This window comes from Hydra vulgaris, chromosome 01 (assembly GCF_038396675.1).
Source record: "Hydra vulgaris chromosome 01, alternate assembly HydraT2T_AEP".
Lineage (NCBI taxonomy): Eukaryota > Metazoa > Cnidaria > Hydrozoa > Anthoathecata > Hydridae > Hydra > Hydra vulgaris.
The window spans coordinates 37,994,310-38,010,080 of NC_088920.1; the positions used below are offsets into that span (position 1 = coordinate 37,994,310).

At 26.1% G+C, this 15,771-nt stretch overlaps 1 protein-coding gene across 2 annotated transcripts in view; it reads right to left on the minus strand.

The window, feature by feature from the left end:
• Window positions 1–3,415: 3,415 nt before the first annotated feature.
• LOC100201883 (gamma-tubulin complex component 3 homolog) overlaps window positions 3,416–15,771 on the minus strand; it is a 45,957-nt gene continuing 33,601 nt past the window's right edge. For both annotated transcript variants that reach the window (XM_065788095.1, XM_065788094.1), the window contains exons 7-18: window positions 15,423–15,700; window positions 11,438–11,543; window positions 11,212–11,339; window positions 10,926–10,990; window positions 10,152–10,287; window positions 9,121–9,189; window positions 8,153–8,288; window positions 7,218–7,306; window positions 5,241–5,372; window positions 4,966–5,106; window positions 4,212–4,331; window positions 3,416–3,653 (exon numbers count right to left, since the gene is read on the minus strand). In XM_065788095.1, coding sequence (XP_065644167.1) covers window positions 3,474–3,653; window positions 4,212–4,331; window positions 4,966–5,106; window positions 5,241–5,372; window positions 7,218–7,306; window positions 8,153–8,288; window positions 9,121–9,189; window positions 10,152–10,287; window positions 10,926–10,990; window positions 11,212–11,339; window positions 11,438–11,543; window positions 15,423–15,700 — 1,580 coding nt within the window. In that variant the 3' untranslated portion in view covers window positions 3,416–3,473. The remainder of the gene's footprint in view (window positions 3,654–4,211; window positions 4,332–4,965; window positions 5,107–5,240; window positions 5,373–7,217; window positions 7,307–8,152; window positions 8,289–9,120; window positions 9,190–10,151; window positions 10,288–10,925; window positions 10,991–11,211; window positions 11,340–11,437; window positions 11,544–15,422; window positions 15,701–15,771) is intronic.

The following is a 15,771-nucleotide window of genomic DNA, read 5'->3' on the forward strand; positions in this document are numbered from 1 at the left end:
TGTGCAGAAATTTTCAGCCGTTCCTTCTATTGCGGTAAAATTTAACTTTAAAATATTACTGAGACAGAAATATTTTAACGTTTTAATTTTAAAATATATAACGTTTTAATTTTAAAATATATAAGTTCAAAGTATACTTTTTTTAAAATAAGATTTTAAATATTATTAAAAATTTCCAGAAAGTTACAAGGTTGCAATACTAATAATATCAAATTATAAGAAATTCAGCAATCGTTTAAATCCAGTTCATGTATGGTCACGCACGAATGTCACGCACAAATGTCACGGACGGAAGTCGTGAAAAATTTTTCTATTTCATGTAGCTATTTTTATAAAAACAAATTGCTTGTGAGTTTTTCAAGTGAAGTATTATATCTATACAACTCATATTTAATATGCCAAAGTAGCAGTCATCAAATATTTCTGGTAAAGCGTTTAGAAAAATATTGTACACACATACAAAATAAAATGTTAAAAAAATATATATATTTAAATATTCAGGCAGCCTAAAAAATGAAAAAAATATTTTTGTTAGAGTTATTCTTAAAGAAAATTTTATAGTATGCATATTACTATAAGTCTTGGCTTCTAATTGTAAAAACAAATACAAATAAAAATCACGCGCAGAAATGGAAATACCCTGCTTTGTTAATCGAAGGAAGGAAGAATTTTACTTTAATTAAATTAAAATTAAAAAAGTTTTATCCTCAACAAAAAATTTTTATCAAAAAATTTTTATAAAAAATTATTTAAACAACTAATCATTTCCTTCTTCCCAATCTCTTGAGCGAGCATGATTTTATATTCTCATTAAAAGCTGAACCAGCGATGTCTATCACGCCTAAAAGTTTTAAATATTCCATTTTGAGTTTTACGTAAAGAAAGCGATCGCCCACAAGCCCTGTACATATATTTTTAAATACCGGTATTGAACCAATACAATACCGGAATTAATGTACTTAAAAAAGCCCGGTAATACTGGCATTTCGGTATCGGTACTACCGGTATTGGATGTACTTTTCGCAATTAAATTAATAATAAAAATGCCTAATTAAAATTTCTAATTAAACGCTCTAACACGGTGCTCTGTGAAAAGGACTTCTTGGAGCACTTTAATGACTACAAAAAAAAAAAAAATGTTTTAAGTGATTTACTTCAGTTAGTGGTATGTCTTTAAAACGGAAATTGTTTGGTGTAGAAGGGAAGCGTCTTAAACGATTAAAGGAAAGATTGGAAGGGGCATATACAAAATTGACTATCACTTCTTTCTATGCAAGAACTGTTTTCTTATCATCTTTATTTAGCACTGCTTCTACTGTTAAGACTACATCTTTTGCCCTGCAACCTTTTTTTTGTAGCCCTGTAACTACCGCTACTATTGCATTTTTATTTAGCTAACACTTCAACTTCTATTGATTTTAACAGTACTTTTATTATTAAATCTTTTGCTGATCCTGCCATTACTGCTACTATTTTTTCTTCTGTTGCCTCTACATCTGCTGTTACTTTGGCATCATCTACTAGTTTTGTTTATAATATTACCTCTTCACTTATCAACTTTGTCAACAAGGAATGTTACTTAAATATTACTTCTTTGCTAACCAACTCTGTCAACAATGTCAACTCTGATTCCATTATTGCAGTCTAACAAAAAGAGTATCCAAGTAATAGTTCGCATCAACCTGTGTTAGTTTTTCCAAAACGTCCATGTGGTAGTTAGAAGCAATTATTTTGTGAGCAATGGTACAAGCTTTAAAACGCAGCAAGGATGTATTTACAAAAACTGGTCTTTCTAATTTGAAAAAGGGTTTACCAAAATTCCAAAAACACCAAAATACTATTTCTCATCAAGAAGTCAATGATAAGGTAAGAAGTATTCATTCTACAACCAAATATATTTGTGAACTTCTCAGCAAAACACATGCGAAGGAAAACAAAGAAAACAGAGCAATGTTACTTATAGTAATTTTCAATATTCAGTTTATTGCCAGACAAGATATTGATCTACGTGGTGATTACAATTCAGATAAAAATTATAAAGAATTTAATTTGAACTTTTTTTATTTACTTAATCTCAGAAGTAAAGAAAATCCCGTTTTAACTAAATAGATGATAAAGTTGCAAGATAAGTTTACAAGTGAAACAATTCAAAATAAAATTTTCCAGATAATCGGTCTCACTATTCGCAGAAGATAGAAAGATAACTAATAATTCTGAAAAGTAGATTATTATTATGGTAGATGAAACCACAGATAAGTCTAACACTGAGCAAATAGTGACTTGTTTACGATATGTAAATCATGAAATATTTTGTGAGGCACTGAAAATGTGTGGGCGGTCATTTGTCCGGTTGGGGTTAAAAACGTTATAACTTTAACGCTTTTAACCCGCTTTTATCTAATACTAATACTTAAAAGCGGTTGACATGACTTTCACAAATAGTTTTTATTTTATGAGGTTTTCCAGGCCTACATGAAAGCAGGTGTAAAAAATTAGTAGTTTACAGACTCAGTATAAATAATCATAGGCAATGCAACTTTAAAGAATACATGTTGTATATAGGTACTTTGTATATTATACACATGGTATATTATACATTCACTACAGAGTTGAACTAAATATCATTACATTTTATTGTGTTAACAAGTTTAGGCATTCAGATATGTATAGATGTAATTCCTTCTTTACCTATGTTGCTTATTGGGCTAGAGTCGACGTGGAACCTCGTCTCTATTGGTTCTGAGCTTGGACTCTAGCCACTGCTCCACGGCTACACCATGTATATGTAATAAACAAAGTATGTATATGCAATACGTATTCTTTAAAGTAACATCGCTTATGATAATATATACTATATTTGAGTTAAATATCGAGTCTGTAAAGTATTAAACTTTACATGTTACACTTACACTTAGTCTTTTCATGTAGGTCATGAAAACCTCAAAATAAAAACTATTTGTGGAAGTCATGTCAACCACATTTAAGTATTTATATCAAATGCGCTAGTCTGATTTAAATACTCCAATGAAATAAAAACTAGAACTTTTGTATTTTCTTTTCCTATCTTCTAATACTGCGTCACTGTAAGCAAATTTAGCGCGAGTGAAATTATGCAACAAGTAAAAAATTTATGCTTTTAAAAAATGCAACCGTTGTGTTGTTTATTTTTTTTTTTTAAATTGTTAATAATATCGCGATTTTATATGGCATTTTGTCTACGCAAATTTTGCTATAAAACAACTTCTGGCGGCAGCAAAGCATTTATTTCCTGGTTTTCGAATGTTCGTATTTAAAAAACTTATAGTATATATTTATAATGTAGGATATCCATAACCTCAGTACAGTCTGCCAATGCCTATGAATTGAATTTAACTTTTTTTTTCATTTAAGTTTACTATAAAACAAAAGAAAAATATTAATTAGTTTTTTTATTTTTTACCCATTTTTACATATTTAAAATTTAAAGCAAATTCTTATAGCTTAGTTGTTTCTGTGTATAAACCTTTTCCTTTAATTGTTCCATATTTTGTCGGAGAACGTAATTTCGGTTCCAACTTTTTGTAATGTTCATTAAAATCGAGGCGAAAACAAAGAAAACGCAGACTGACATCCGAATGACTATTCAACATGACTAGAAAGTCTTGGAGCATGTCCTAGAAAAAAAAAATTACATTTTGTTAAAAGTTCAACTCAATAGGTATTGATAAGTTCAACTCAATAGGTATTAAAAAGTTCAACTAAATAGGTATTGAAAAGTTCAACTCAATAGATATTGAAAAGTTCAACTCAATAGGTATTGAAAAGTTCAACTCAATATGTATTGAAAAGTTCAACTCAATAAGTATTGAAAAGTTCAACTCAATAGGTATTGAAAAGTTCAACTCAATAGGTATTGAAAAGTTCAACTCAATATGTATTGAAAAGTTCAACTCAATAGGTATTGAAAAGTTCAACTCAATAAGTATTGAAAAGTTCAACTCAATAGGTATTGAAAAGTTCAACTCAATAGGTATTGAAAAGTTCAACTCAATATGTATTGAAAAGTTCAACTCAATAGGTATTGAAAAGTTCAACTCAATAGGTATTGAAAAGTTCAACTCAATAGGTATTGAAAAGTTCAACTCAATAGGTATTGAAAAGTTCAACTCAATAGGTATTGAAAATGGAAAACTAAAACAGTTAGCGTTATACTCGATAAATAAAATTTTCACCTGATAAGACTGATGCAAAACTCGTATTTGTGCTCTGGTACTTGGGATAAACGTTTTTGTAAATTCAGCGACCCGTCTTTTATCGGCAGCTGATTCTTCATCTGTTATACCCCATTTACCCTAACAATTAAATTGAACAAAAACAATAAAGCAAACATTTCAAAAAAATTATTGCTAAATAATCTAACAATCTAAACTAAAAAATATTTCTTTTATTCACGTGTTAAATTTTAAGTTAAAAAATGAATCTGTAGGGTCATTAGATCAACTAAGGTAACTTCTTTAAGATTTTATGAATAAATATTGTAACGTCATATTTTCTAAAGCAAAAGTATTCTGGAGAAACCAACATCTCAGTATTTTTGAAGCTTAAGGATTTTTACGTTTTATGATGACGTGTTTTTAAATATTATGTAAAATCATATTTTTTTATATTTACCTAAGTAAAAGTATTATAGAAAAACATCTCATTATTTTTTAAATCTTAGGTTTTTTAAATTTTATGGCGTGATTTAAATATTATGATGACGTCATAATTTCTCCATTTTTTCTAAAGCAAAAGGATTTTAAAAAACTAACATCTCAGTATTTTAAAAACCTAAAATTTCAGAAAGCAACGTCCCATCATCCCTATATCTTTTAAAGCAAAGTTACTATATTTTCAAAGCAACAAACCTTTCAAAAGCAAAAAAAAAAGGCAATATAGACAAACAAATATCCTTTAAAAGCTTAAAAAAAAAACTAAATGAAATACATCTGAAGTTTTTTGTTGTATTCTTTTTTCGAACTCCTCTCTAGCTCCAAGTTCAGTAAGAGCAGCTGTATACATAGCTTCTTGAGTAGTTTGAAACTGAATAATAAGATCAAAGATAGCTCGCAATTGTGTTAACATTGCCTATAAAAGTAATTTCAGTTTTTAGTAATTATTTACACTTTTTAATTCAGATATTATACGTGTAACTCACAACACTTGCTGATATCAGCACTAATTTACATGTTTAACACAATCTAATAAACTTTATTTATTACCCTAGATTCGTTATCCATGAGAGCCCTTGTTGTAACTTGTTGAAGAAATGCATCATGGGCATTTATAACATGATCTAAATCTTTGGCTCCTTTTATTTCCACTAAGAGTTCTTCCCAACTGCATTCTAATACCTAAAGCAATTATAAATATATATTAAAAAAATTTGAAAAATATAAATATAGAAAATAGAATCTATATAATTTATATAAAAATATAAAAGATTAATCATTAAAGTGGCTATTTTTGTAAATTTAATTTTTTGGAAGTATTCTTACAGGGATAGTAACACTAAGATTTCCATTTAGGGTTTACAAGTTATTCCTACTTATTCACAAGCTACTCCTACCCTACTCACAATAAAATTAATATCAGAGTTTTCCATTTTTTATATAAAAGAGGCTTACACCACGGTAAAAAAAACCTCACCTGCCCCAAGTGCTTATGCAACTAATTAAATGGTTTTTAATTTCCAGCAACAAAAAAAGTTGCATAACTGTAAAGTAACCAAAAATGTAATTGAAATTTTTTTTGCACATATACAGAACTTTTTTTTACTTTATACAACTCTTATGTTAAAATAATAAGAAATTCTGCAAATTTTAATTTGCAGGAGTAAAAGAGTACATGAACTATAAATAGCCTGTCGAAATTGGACTTAGCGAGCTACGTGTACGCTACATAGGCTTTTTTAAGAAATTAAAACTATATGTTTTGATAACTTTTGATATTTTTACTGAACTTTTATTTTGTTCCTTCTTTATTCCTCATATGGTAAAAAGATTTATTTCATAGCAATAAAAAGGCTGAAAAACAGGCTTGCATTTCAAAAAAATTTCTTAAATTTTTCCAAAAAAACATTATTTAATTAGTTTTTATATTATTATCATTATTTTTATTTAATTAACATATTTAATTATTAATTAAATAAAAATTAAAAAATGTTATAATATAATGAACCTTTTAATAAAATAACAACATAAAAAAACTGTTATACAGTATATCATTGTTTTATAAAAACGATCAATTGTACTTCAAAATTTATATTATTATAAAGTTCATTTATTTCTATTCTATTCTTTGTGAGTAAAAATGTCATTGAATATTAAAATGTCACCGAATATTAAACATTTTGATGATCCTACTATAGATAACAAGTGGGAGAGCAACAATTCGTTTCAAAAAACTTATGTAATTAAATTTATATAAATGTGAATTATATAATTAAAGTTTGAATAAATGAGTTCAATACTTATAAAGTCAAGATAACAGATTTTTAAAGTTACACTGCACTTTTTTTTTCCTGCCAATTTGTATGCATTTCACTTAGTGTTTTTTTAGCATTGACAAAAAGAAACCTAATCAATTAGCATTAACATTTAATAAAACCTTTTGCAAAGAAGATTTTATTTGGGAAAAAACAAGAACATTAAAGGTAGAAAATAAAAATTTTGAAAGAAAAGTTAGGGAGGTACTAGAAATACAAAGTAACATGTGCTCTGTGCGAAACAGCAGGATTAATCTCGATGAAAGCCAATATGTCAAAATTATGTTTTGGACCCCAATTTTTAAATCTAAAAACAAAAGAAGCCATTAAACCGCAATAATAAATTTTAACAGTTATATTTTATATAAAGTTGTTACTATTGACATTAAAAGTCAATAGTAACAACTTTATATAAACTATAACTGTTAAAATTTATTGTAATATTTATTAGGCTGATGATGCTGGTATCTATAACCCAGCAAAAATTTCTTAAATAATAAAATCATTAATATTGAGAGAAGCTGTTTTTTTAATGCTTTAAAATAATATATATACACACACATACACACACTTATATATATATATATATATATATATATATATATATATATATATATATATATATATATATATATATATATATATATATATATATATATATATACAGACACACATATATATCCTTGAGTTGAGAAAAAAATATATATATAACCTCAAATGTTATAAAGTATTGCATTTGGTTAATGAAGTGAACCATGACAGCTTCCAAACAATGACTAAGATGAAGGAGAGGAACCATTTCTATAACAAAAACTTAAATTAAAAAAAAAATTGAATGTCTATTAAAAACTTTAAATATCTTAAACTTTAAAAATTAGCAAAATCATCATCATCAGTTGTACAACAAAACTTATGTTGTAAAACAAAGGTTGCAGAAATAGAATCAACAACTGCAACAATTGTTGTTGTGTGATTTTATAGGCAAAATCAAAATCGCGCAACTGCTGTACAACATTTCTATAAATATTGGAAACTATTGAACTCTCTATATTGTAGAATACATTTAAAATTATTTGTGTGTGTGTGTGTGTGTGTGTGTGTGTGTGTGTGTGTGTGTGTGTGTGTGTGTGTGTGTGTGTGTATATATATATATATATATATATATATATATATATATATATATATATACACACACACACAACACACAGTACACACACACACACACACACACATACACACACACACACACATATAAATATACATACAAACACACACACATATTAATAGAGATATGCACACATATAATATGCATACAAATATTATGTACACTTAACCTTGGATAAAACTTTATTGGTGGCGCAATTCTGAAATAGCCATCCGCAGAGGCTCCAGTAAATACATCCTGATGGACATGTATGCACAATGAAATATAGGGGTAGGTATTATCTAGATATGAAGAACTTTTATTGTGTCGAAAAAATTTTTATTTTTTTATTTTTCTTGTGTTTGTTATCATTTCTGAAAAATTTTTTAAATTTAAATTGCCATTTTAAAACATAAAGTGTGAAAAACTTATTAGGAGAGTGCCAACTCTGCAAAAGTAAATTTATATAAGCTTAGAAACGTTATAGAAGTTTGAAAAATTACCTGGAAGTTTATAAAGAATTCGACTGTTACTCATTTGATTTTTCCAAATTCCTGTCAAACAGTACTCCATTCGTTTAGCTCGCCATAAAAAGTTAAAAATTCGAAGATATTGTAAAATTACATCAGGTGTGAATACCTAAAAAAAAATGTGCAAATATCTTTTGATAATCATCCTCTTAGGTATGGTCTTATTATAAAACATTTGTCTAATTGTCACCATTTTATAAAATATTCATCTAAATGTCACCTTTTTATAAAACATCCCTCTAAACATCACTTAAAAAACATTCCTCTAAACATCACCTTTTTATAAAACATTCGTTTAAATGTCACCTTTTTATAAAACATTCCTCTAAATGTCACCTTTTTATGAATAAATCTCTCTAAACATCACCTTTTTATAAATTTCTTGTAATTATCATCTTCTCATAAATAGTTATTTTTTTAAATATCTTCTCATAAATAAATTTCATAAATACTTTCTAAGTTATTTTTTAAATATCTTTTAGATAATAAGTAATTTTCTAAATATTTACTATTAAATCTCTAATATCATCTGTAAATCATTTTCTAAAAAATAATTTTGTCATAAACTATTCTCAATATGAATTTTCTTTATAACTACTTTGTCTTCAGTTATCCTATAACATTGTCTTCTGCTATCTTTTTCTATACATTGTTGTCCTCTGTTATTTTTTTCTATCATTTCTTCTTCTATTTTACTTTATCTAAATTATTTTATTATATTTACCTCAATTTTTTACCTTTTTTATTTAATTTTTAGTTAGTGCTTAGTACTCCACTAATTTTTTAATTATAAAATAACTAATTAAAGTACTATCAACTTAATTGGTTGCTAGAAGTTAATAGAACTTAATTGGTTAATTAATTGGTTGCTTGCTAGAAGTTTGTTATTAAAAAATAAAAGTAAAACTACTAACTGGTGAGAACGAGAAAGAAACACTTACTGTTGAAATTGGTCCATCAACATTATAATCTAAACTGTATACATCCCAACCACAATCCCCTGGTGATATCTAAAAATTAAGAACAATAGAAAATTTATAGCTAAACTGGTAATATCTAGAGATTAAAACAATAGAAATTTATAATTAAGTTAGAGCCCTTAAAATTTAAGAAGTTCAAATTGAATGACTTAACAATCAGAAATTTTAGTGTTTTAGAAAAAAACACTCTGTATCACATTGATATTTCTGCATTGCTCTAAAAGTATTATTTTTTAGAAAAGTTTGAAAATATACAATTGTTAAGAAAAATAAAATAATATATTAATAAAAACAAGTTTAAAACAAATTTTTTCAAAACAGGTGAACATGGAGGAGAACATGAAGGACAACATGGAGAAGAGCAGGGAGGAAAACACGGAGGTTAACAGAAATTAACAGTATTATTTTAAAAAAATCAAATAATAAATCTTGAGAGATAAAGAAGTGATTTATGTTAGATTTAAACTCATAAATATTTGTGTAAACATTTATTTGATATTTAAAAAGATATATATTTGAAAATCTTTGCTGTTTAATTCAATCTGCTTTGAAAGAACAAATGTTAATGCTACTAAAAAAAAATTTTCTTTATTTTTTTTTTTTTTAATTTTCAATTAAGATTTCAATTTTTCAATCAAGGTTTTTAGTTTTTCAATCAAGGTTTTTAGTTTTTCAATCAAGGTTTTTAGTTTTTTAACCAAGAATTTTAGTCTTTCAATCAAGGTTTCACATTATTAAAATTATTTTAAGCATCTTTGTTTTTTTTACATGGTTTTGCTGCTTCACCTCTTTATGCTACCTATAAAATCCACCCCTTTATACTACCCCTAAACTCCATTCCCATTTACTATCTCCAAACATTATTGACACAAATAACTGTTTATTTAAAAATAAATTTTATATAAAAAAAGTACTTTTTTATTTCATCAATAGGTAATCATTTTTCTTGTACCAAATTATATTATAAATTAAACGTTTATCTAAAAAATAACCTCTAGTAATCGACAATCTAGTCTTTTTAAGATATCTTGATCATCAAATTGAGCATTGGTAGCACGAATAGCAGTTTCAAGTAATCCAGTTAGATTGTGCATATACAGAGAGTTTGCTGGTCGCATTAAGTCTGGTCTGTTAAATGCAACATATATTTATAAAACTTTATTGATTTCAAAGATATTTTAAATAATCTAAAAATTTAAAGTACAAGACTAGTTCTTAAGAGAAAAAAAAGGTATAAAAACTATAAGTTTTAAAAACTATTAGAGATAAAAACTATTTTTTTATCTAAGCAGAAAATTTTTGTGTTAATGGGTGCATACAAGAAGAAAAAATGAATAAAAATTTTCAGGGTGCTAAAAAATCACAACCCAGTAAATATAATTACAACAGGTGTTTAACAAAACTCTAAATAACATGTTTCTATATAAATCATATGTAATTTAAAACCATAATTTTTAAAAATTATCGCTTCAAATATTTTTTTAAAAGTGTTACATTAAAGGTTGATTTCAACAAAAAATTCTTTATTTTTTCTGAAAAAAGTATTTAATCATAGAAATCAGGATGTTTCAGTTAAAAATTTATTCAAAGGATTTAATTTCAAGAATGGTCATTAATTAATTCAAATACAATGACTTAATTTCAAGAATTGTTTTTAATTAATTCAAATATAGTTCAAGAATTTAATTTCAAGAATTGTCTTTCGAAAATAAATTCATGTACAACAACAAGTAATAAATACTAAGTATACTTAAGTAAAATCTTACTCAAGTAAATCCATTAGATGTCTAATAAAATCTCCTTGTCCAAGTAAGAGATATCTTCTCATTGCCTATAAAATAACTATAACAATAATTCAAATAAAAATTATAAACATTTTATATTTCATACAGTTATACACATAATTACTCTAAAAACATCTATCATTAACTATAATTATAAAAACTATTATAAAAAATATTAATAAAAACTTAAAGATTATTTTCAAAATATAAATTTGATCTTTTTTTTACCAAATTAAAACCATATTTTGATTATCATCATATGAAGTACCTGCAAATGGTCTAAAAACTTATATTTGTTAAATAAAACATCTAATAAATGCTTGCTCGTATTTTCGTAAACAAGATCAATGAAATCCTGTAAAGCAGAACTATTAAGTTCATCCACATGAAGACTTTCTGAAATAAATATTATTATTACTTTAATTTTATTATTAATTGATTTTTAATAACGTATTAAAAGTTAATAAATTAAAATTTAGGGAAAAAATTGGAACCTGAATTTCCTGCATTTGGATTTTGAAGGTCAGAGTGACCAAAGATTGGTGATCTATCTTCACAAACAACTCGTATAAAATTAATTGACTTCCCAATATTTAAAATCTAAGAATATATATACATAAATGCATATATATATATATATATATATATAATATATATATATATATATATATATATATATATATATATATATATATATATATAATATATGAGGTCAGCATCAGGTCATAAAAAGTTTGTTATAAAGGTTTTACTATAAAATATGAGAATGAAATTGGGGATTTTTTGCCGACCTTAAACACTTCTAGGTCCGCATTTAAGTTGACATTGCTTAATGCCGACCCTAATTCTAAGGGCTGTACATAATATATATTATATTACATATAATATATTGTATATATATGTATATATATATATATATAATATATATTATACTATATATAATATAACATTTATTATATATAATATAATATTTATTATATATAATATAATATTTATTATATATAATATAATATTTATTATATATAATATAATATTTATTATATATAATATAATATTTATTATATATAATATAATATTTATTATATATAATATAATATTTATCAGGGATGCGGAGTCCCAAAAAAGACTCCGGATTTGAAAGTCACAAAAAGATTACTTTATCCTAGTTTTTGGTATCCAGGAGCTCTAAAAATATAAATAAGTTTATGGACTACTAATAGGAAAAAAAGTTAAGGCTTTTAGGTTAGAGGAACAATCCTTTTTTGAGCCTTTTAAATTATATATTTGCTATCAATCGTCTTTTGGTGCGAAAACTTGATTCATCAAACTCTTTTGTTAGTTGACCTCTTTTGCTGATTCATTTATTAAACCCCTCTGATTACTTGGTGATTCAACTAAATCAACTGTTTTAAAAACTGAATGAAGCCAAACTTGATTTTTACTATCAAATATTTCTTTTTTTGATATGATGCATGCTATAATACAACATATTTTGCAAGAGTTAGTTTTAATCTCTTTCTTAATAAATTTATTTTGTCTTCTCTGGCTTGAATTCTAGTAATAATGTATTTAAATCTACCATTTACACTATCAAAGTATTTTTCAAAACCTAAAAACATTGTACAATAAGTCTTAAATTAATTTCCTCCATTATCTTAGTTCACCACAATAAACATACAGTTTAATAAAAAGAAGTCTTTTAACAACATTTGGAAATTCATGTGATTTTTGGTTGATTAGTGGGACATCAAAAATTTTCTTTAGAACTATTTTTTTTTAAATTAATTATGTATTTTAAAACCAAAACTTTTTTCCTTTCAAGAACAACACGAAAACAAAGTCTTTCATGCCTTAAAGTAGTTGTTTTTTTACTTTTAGTAGTGAATAAAAAAAATTGCTTTTATTCGAATAAGTTTTTTATTTGTTTAAAAAAAACATGAATTTTTCAAAATTATTTAGCGCTCAAGATCGCTGGTGATCGCAGCCACACTTCTCAGGATAGTTAGTAGACACTATAGCTAAAACGTATCAAAATATGGAAAAGGTACAAATTGGAACAATTTTTTAATTCTTCATGAAAGTTAAAACTTTTGTGATGAATTTTTTACAAAGTTAAAAACTTTTTCAGGAAAAATTTTTATTTCTATTTTTAACAGTATTTCTATATTATAACCTTTCCAATAATGTATATATTGTCAATTTTTCAATGATCTCTATATTAAAAAAAATAACAATAACTAAAATCCAGCATCTTGAAAATTTTTATCAAAAATTCTTTAAAAACCTAACTTCAAGAGGCCACTACTATTGAAACTGTCACATTTTGAATTTCATAAATTGAAAAATTCTTAGTGAGTGTATTAGTAACAAAACCCACTACCAGACATAATGATTGAAGTAAGTCACTTTTTGATTTTTGGCCATGCGATTTCCCACTGTGCACTGTAATATACAGTAAAGTTCTGTATTATATGTATTACAGTAAAGTTCTTTATTATATGTATTATAGTAAAGTTCTGTATTATATGTATTATAGTAAAGTTCTGTATTATATGTCTTATAGTAAAGTTCTGTACCGTGAATGGGGGTGACTATGAATGCTTTTTTTAACATTTTTGCATCATGGAAGAAAAACTGTTTGCCCAATCGCTACCATTTTTTTTGTAACAGAACATCATACTTTTCAGCTTCCTGTAAAAGTCTAAAACCTGATCAACACTATGAAGTAAATACCTTAGTTTTCTGGTTTTATACAAGTATATATGTATTTCGAAAACGAGGTGAGAATAAAGCTGATTTTAAACACTACATATTGTTTTTATACCCGAGGTTATGGCAATTATAAAATGTGGGAAAATACTGTTAAAGATCAAACAGATATCAGAAAGTTCATTTTATATAGATTTTTTATTTAATTTGGTTAATGTGAAAAAATTAGTTTACAATTAAAACCAAGGTTTTGAATATATTTACATGTATCGACATTATTTACAAATGTATACTACATAAAACAGAACTTTAACTGTCACTATCTTCCAATTTCTCAAATGACTTGCACATGCTGCAAAACCGATGTTTTCAATATCGAGCTCATAATAATCATCTTTATCATAAATAAGGCCACAACACTGGGCGGCAAGCCATGGGCAGCAAAAACCCTCCCACAGCATTGTCAGAAAACATTAAACTGGTCAACTGCTTTGAATAATCTTGTTTCTTTCAACATGGTTCCCATGGCCATGACGAACAGTAACGAATTTGGACCCTGGATTATCTGTTATATTGGTTTCATCATAGTTGTAGATATTTTCTGGAGGTATATCCTTCAACTCTTGGTATAAAATATCAAAATATTTGTTAAAGGTTTCTTTGTTTACCACAGCTCTACTATATTTTACATTGTCAGCAACTCTATTTGTTAAACAATGTCTCTTAATGAAGGACTGAAACCAATATTCCCCAGGCATATTATTTTTGAATCGAGCGTCATTTATCTTCACTAAAATTCTTATGTCCAAATTGTACTCTCCAGTCAGTAATATAATTGTTTGGATGAATAAATTTTCGGTTTTACTCAATCAAGTCTGGTTCTACTATCGGTCTGTCTGCCATGCTTTTTCAGAAACTAATCCCCGAACTTTATTTTTTTATGTAATGTTCCTAATGGATAATTGAAAAACCTAATTTCGTATTAAAAAAATATCATTTTAAAATGAGCTTATAATCATATACAGGCAAACTATGCTTTAAATTATTGTTTTATTAAAACATTATGTACCTGAAAGTGATGCGAGCTAACTTTAATGACGTTTAGATGTGAGGTTCACACATTATATTTCACACATTATATTTACGGCAAGTGAGTAAAAAAACTTAATTTTTGGCTATATTTTATGTGCTGCTACACTATTTAGTAAAACTAGTACTGGTGTTCATTTTCACACCGCTGTTCATAGTCACCGTTACAGTAAAGTTCTGTATTATATATACTCTCATTTTGATACTATATTTACTTTTTAAAAAATATATATATATATATATATATATATATATATATATATATATATATATATATATATATATATATATATATATATATATATATATATATATATATATACGTAATATCAGAACTAAAATGTCTTGCAGTCAAAAAAATTCTCAAAGTTAAACAATGCATCTAAAAAATGAAAAGTAAATGCAAATAAAAATATTCCTTAATTACTATTAAGAAAAGAATTATCAATAAAAATAATAGTAACTGTTTTTTTTTTTTTTTTTTTAATGAAGAAAAATAATTAAAAACACACTTTTTTTAACTGAAACATCTCACACCCTACACCCAAACCCTACACCCAGACCCTAACCTGTAAGTCTAGGTATAAATGTTTGCTTTAGCTTATCATAACTTACATAACTTTTAAATAACTTTCTTATAAATTAATCAAAGCTTATATTTTATTAAAAAAAATAAACAACCTTTGTAGCTAATTCATCTGTTATAAAACTTGGCAACATTTGCTTACGTATGCTGTATTTTTCATGCCAAAGTCGTTCATTGCGTACAGCAGGGTCAGCAGCAACGAAAAACTCATTATAACTGTCTTGCAAATCACCTTCAAAAATCCACCGTTCTAACATACTTCTTATTGGATGAGAAACCACATACAAAATATGGCTAACTAATTTACTTATGAAGGGGTCACCAACTTGAGTATGTGAGAATATAGCAGAAAGCAAGTTCCCGCCTTTCTTACCTAAGAATGAGATCAATGTTATACAAAATAAAAAAACACTTTCCAGCCCAAAAAAGTTTATTGTTCATGAA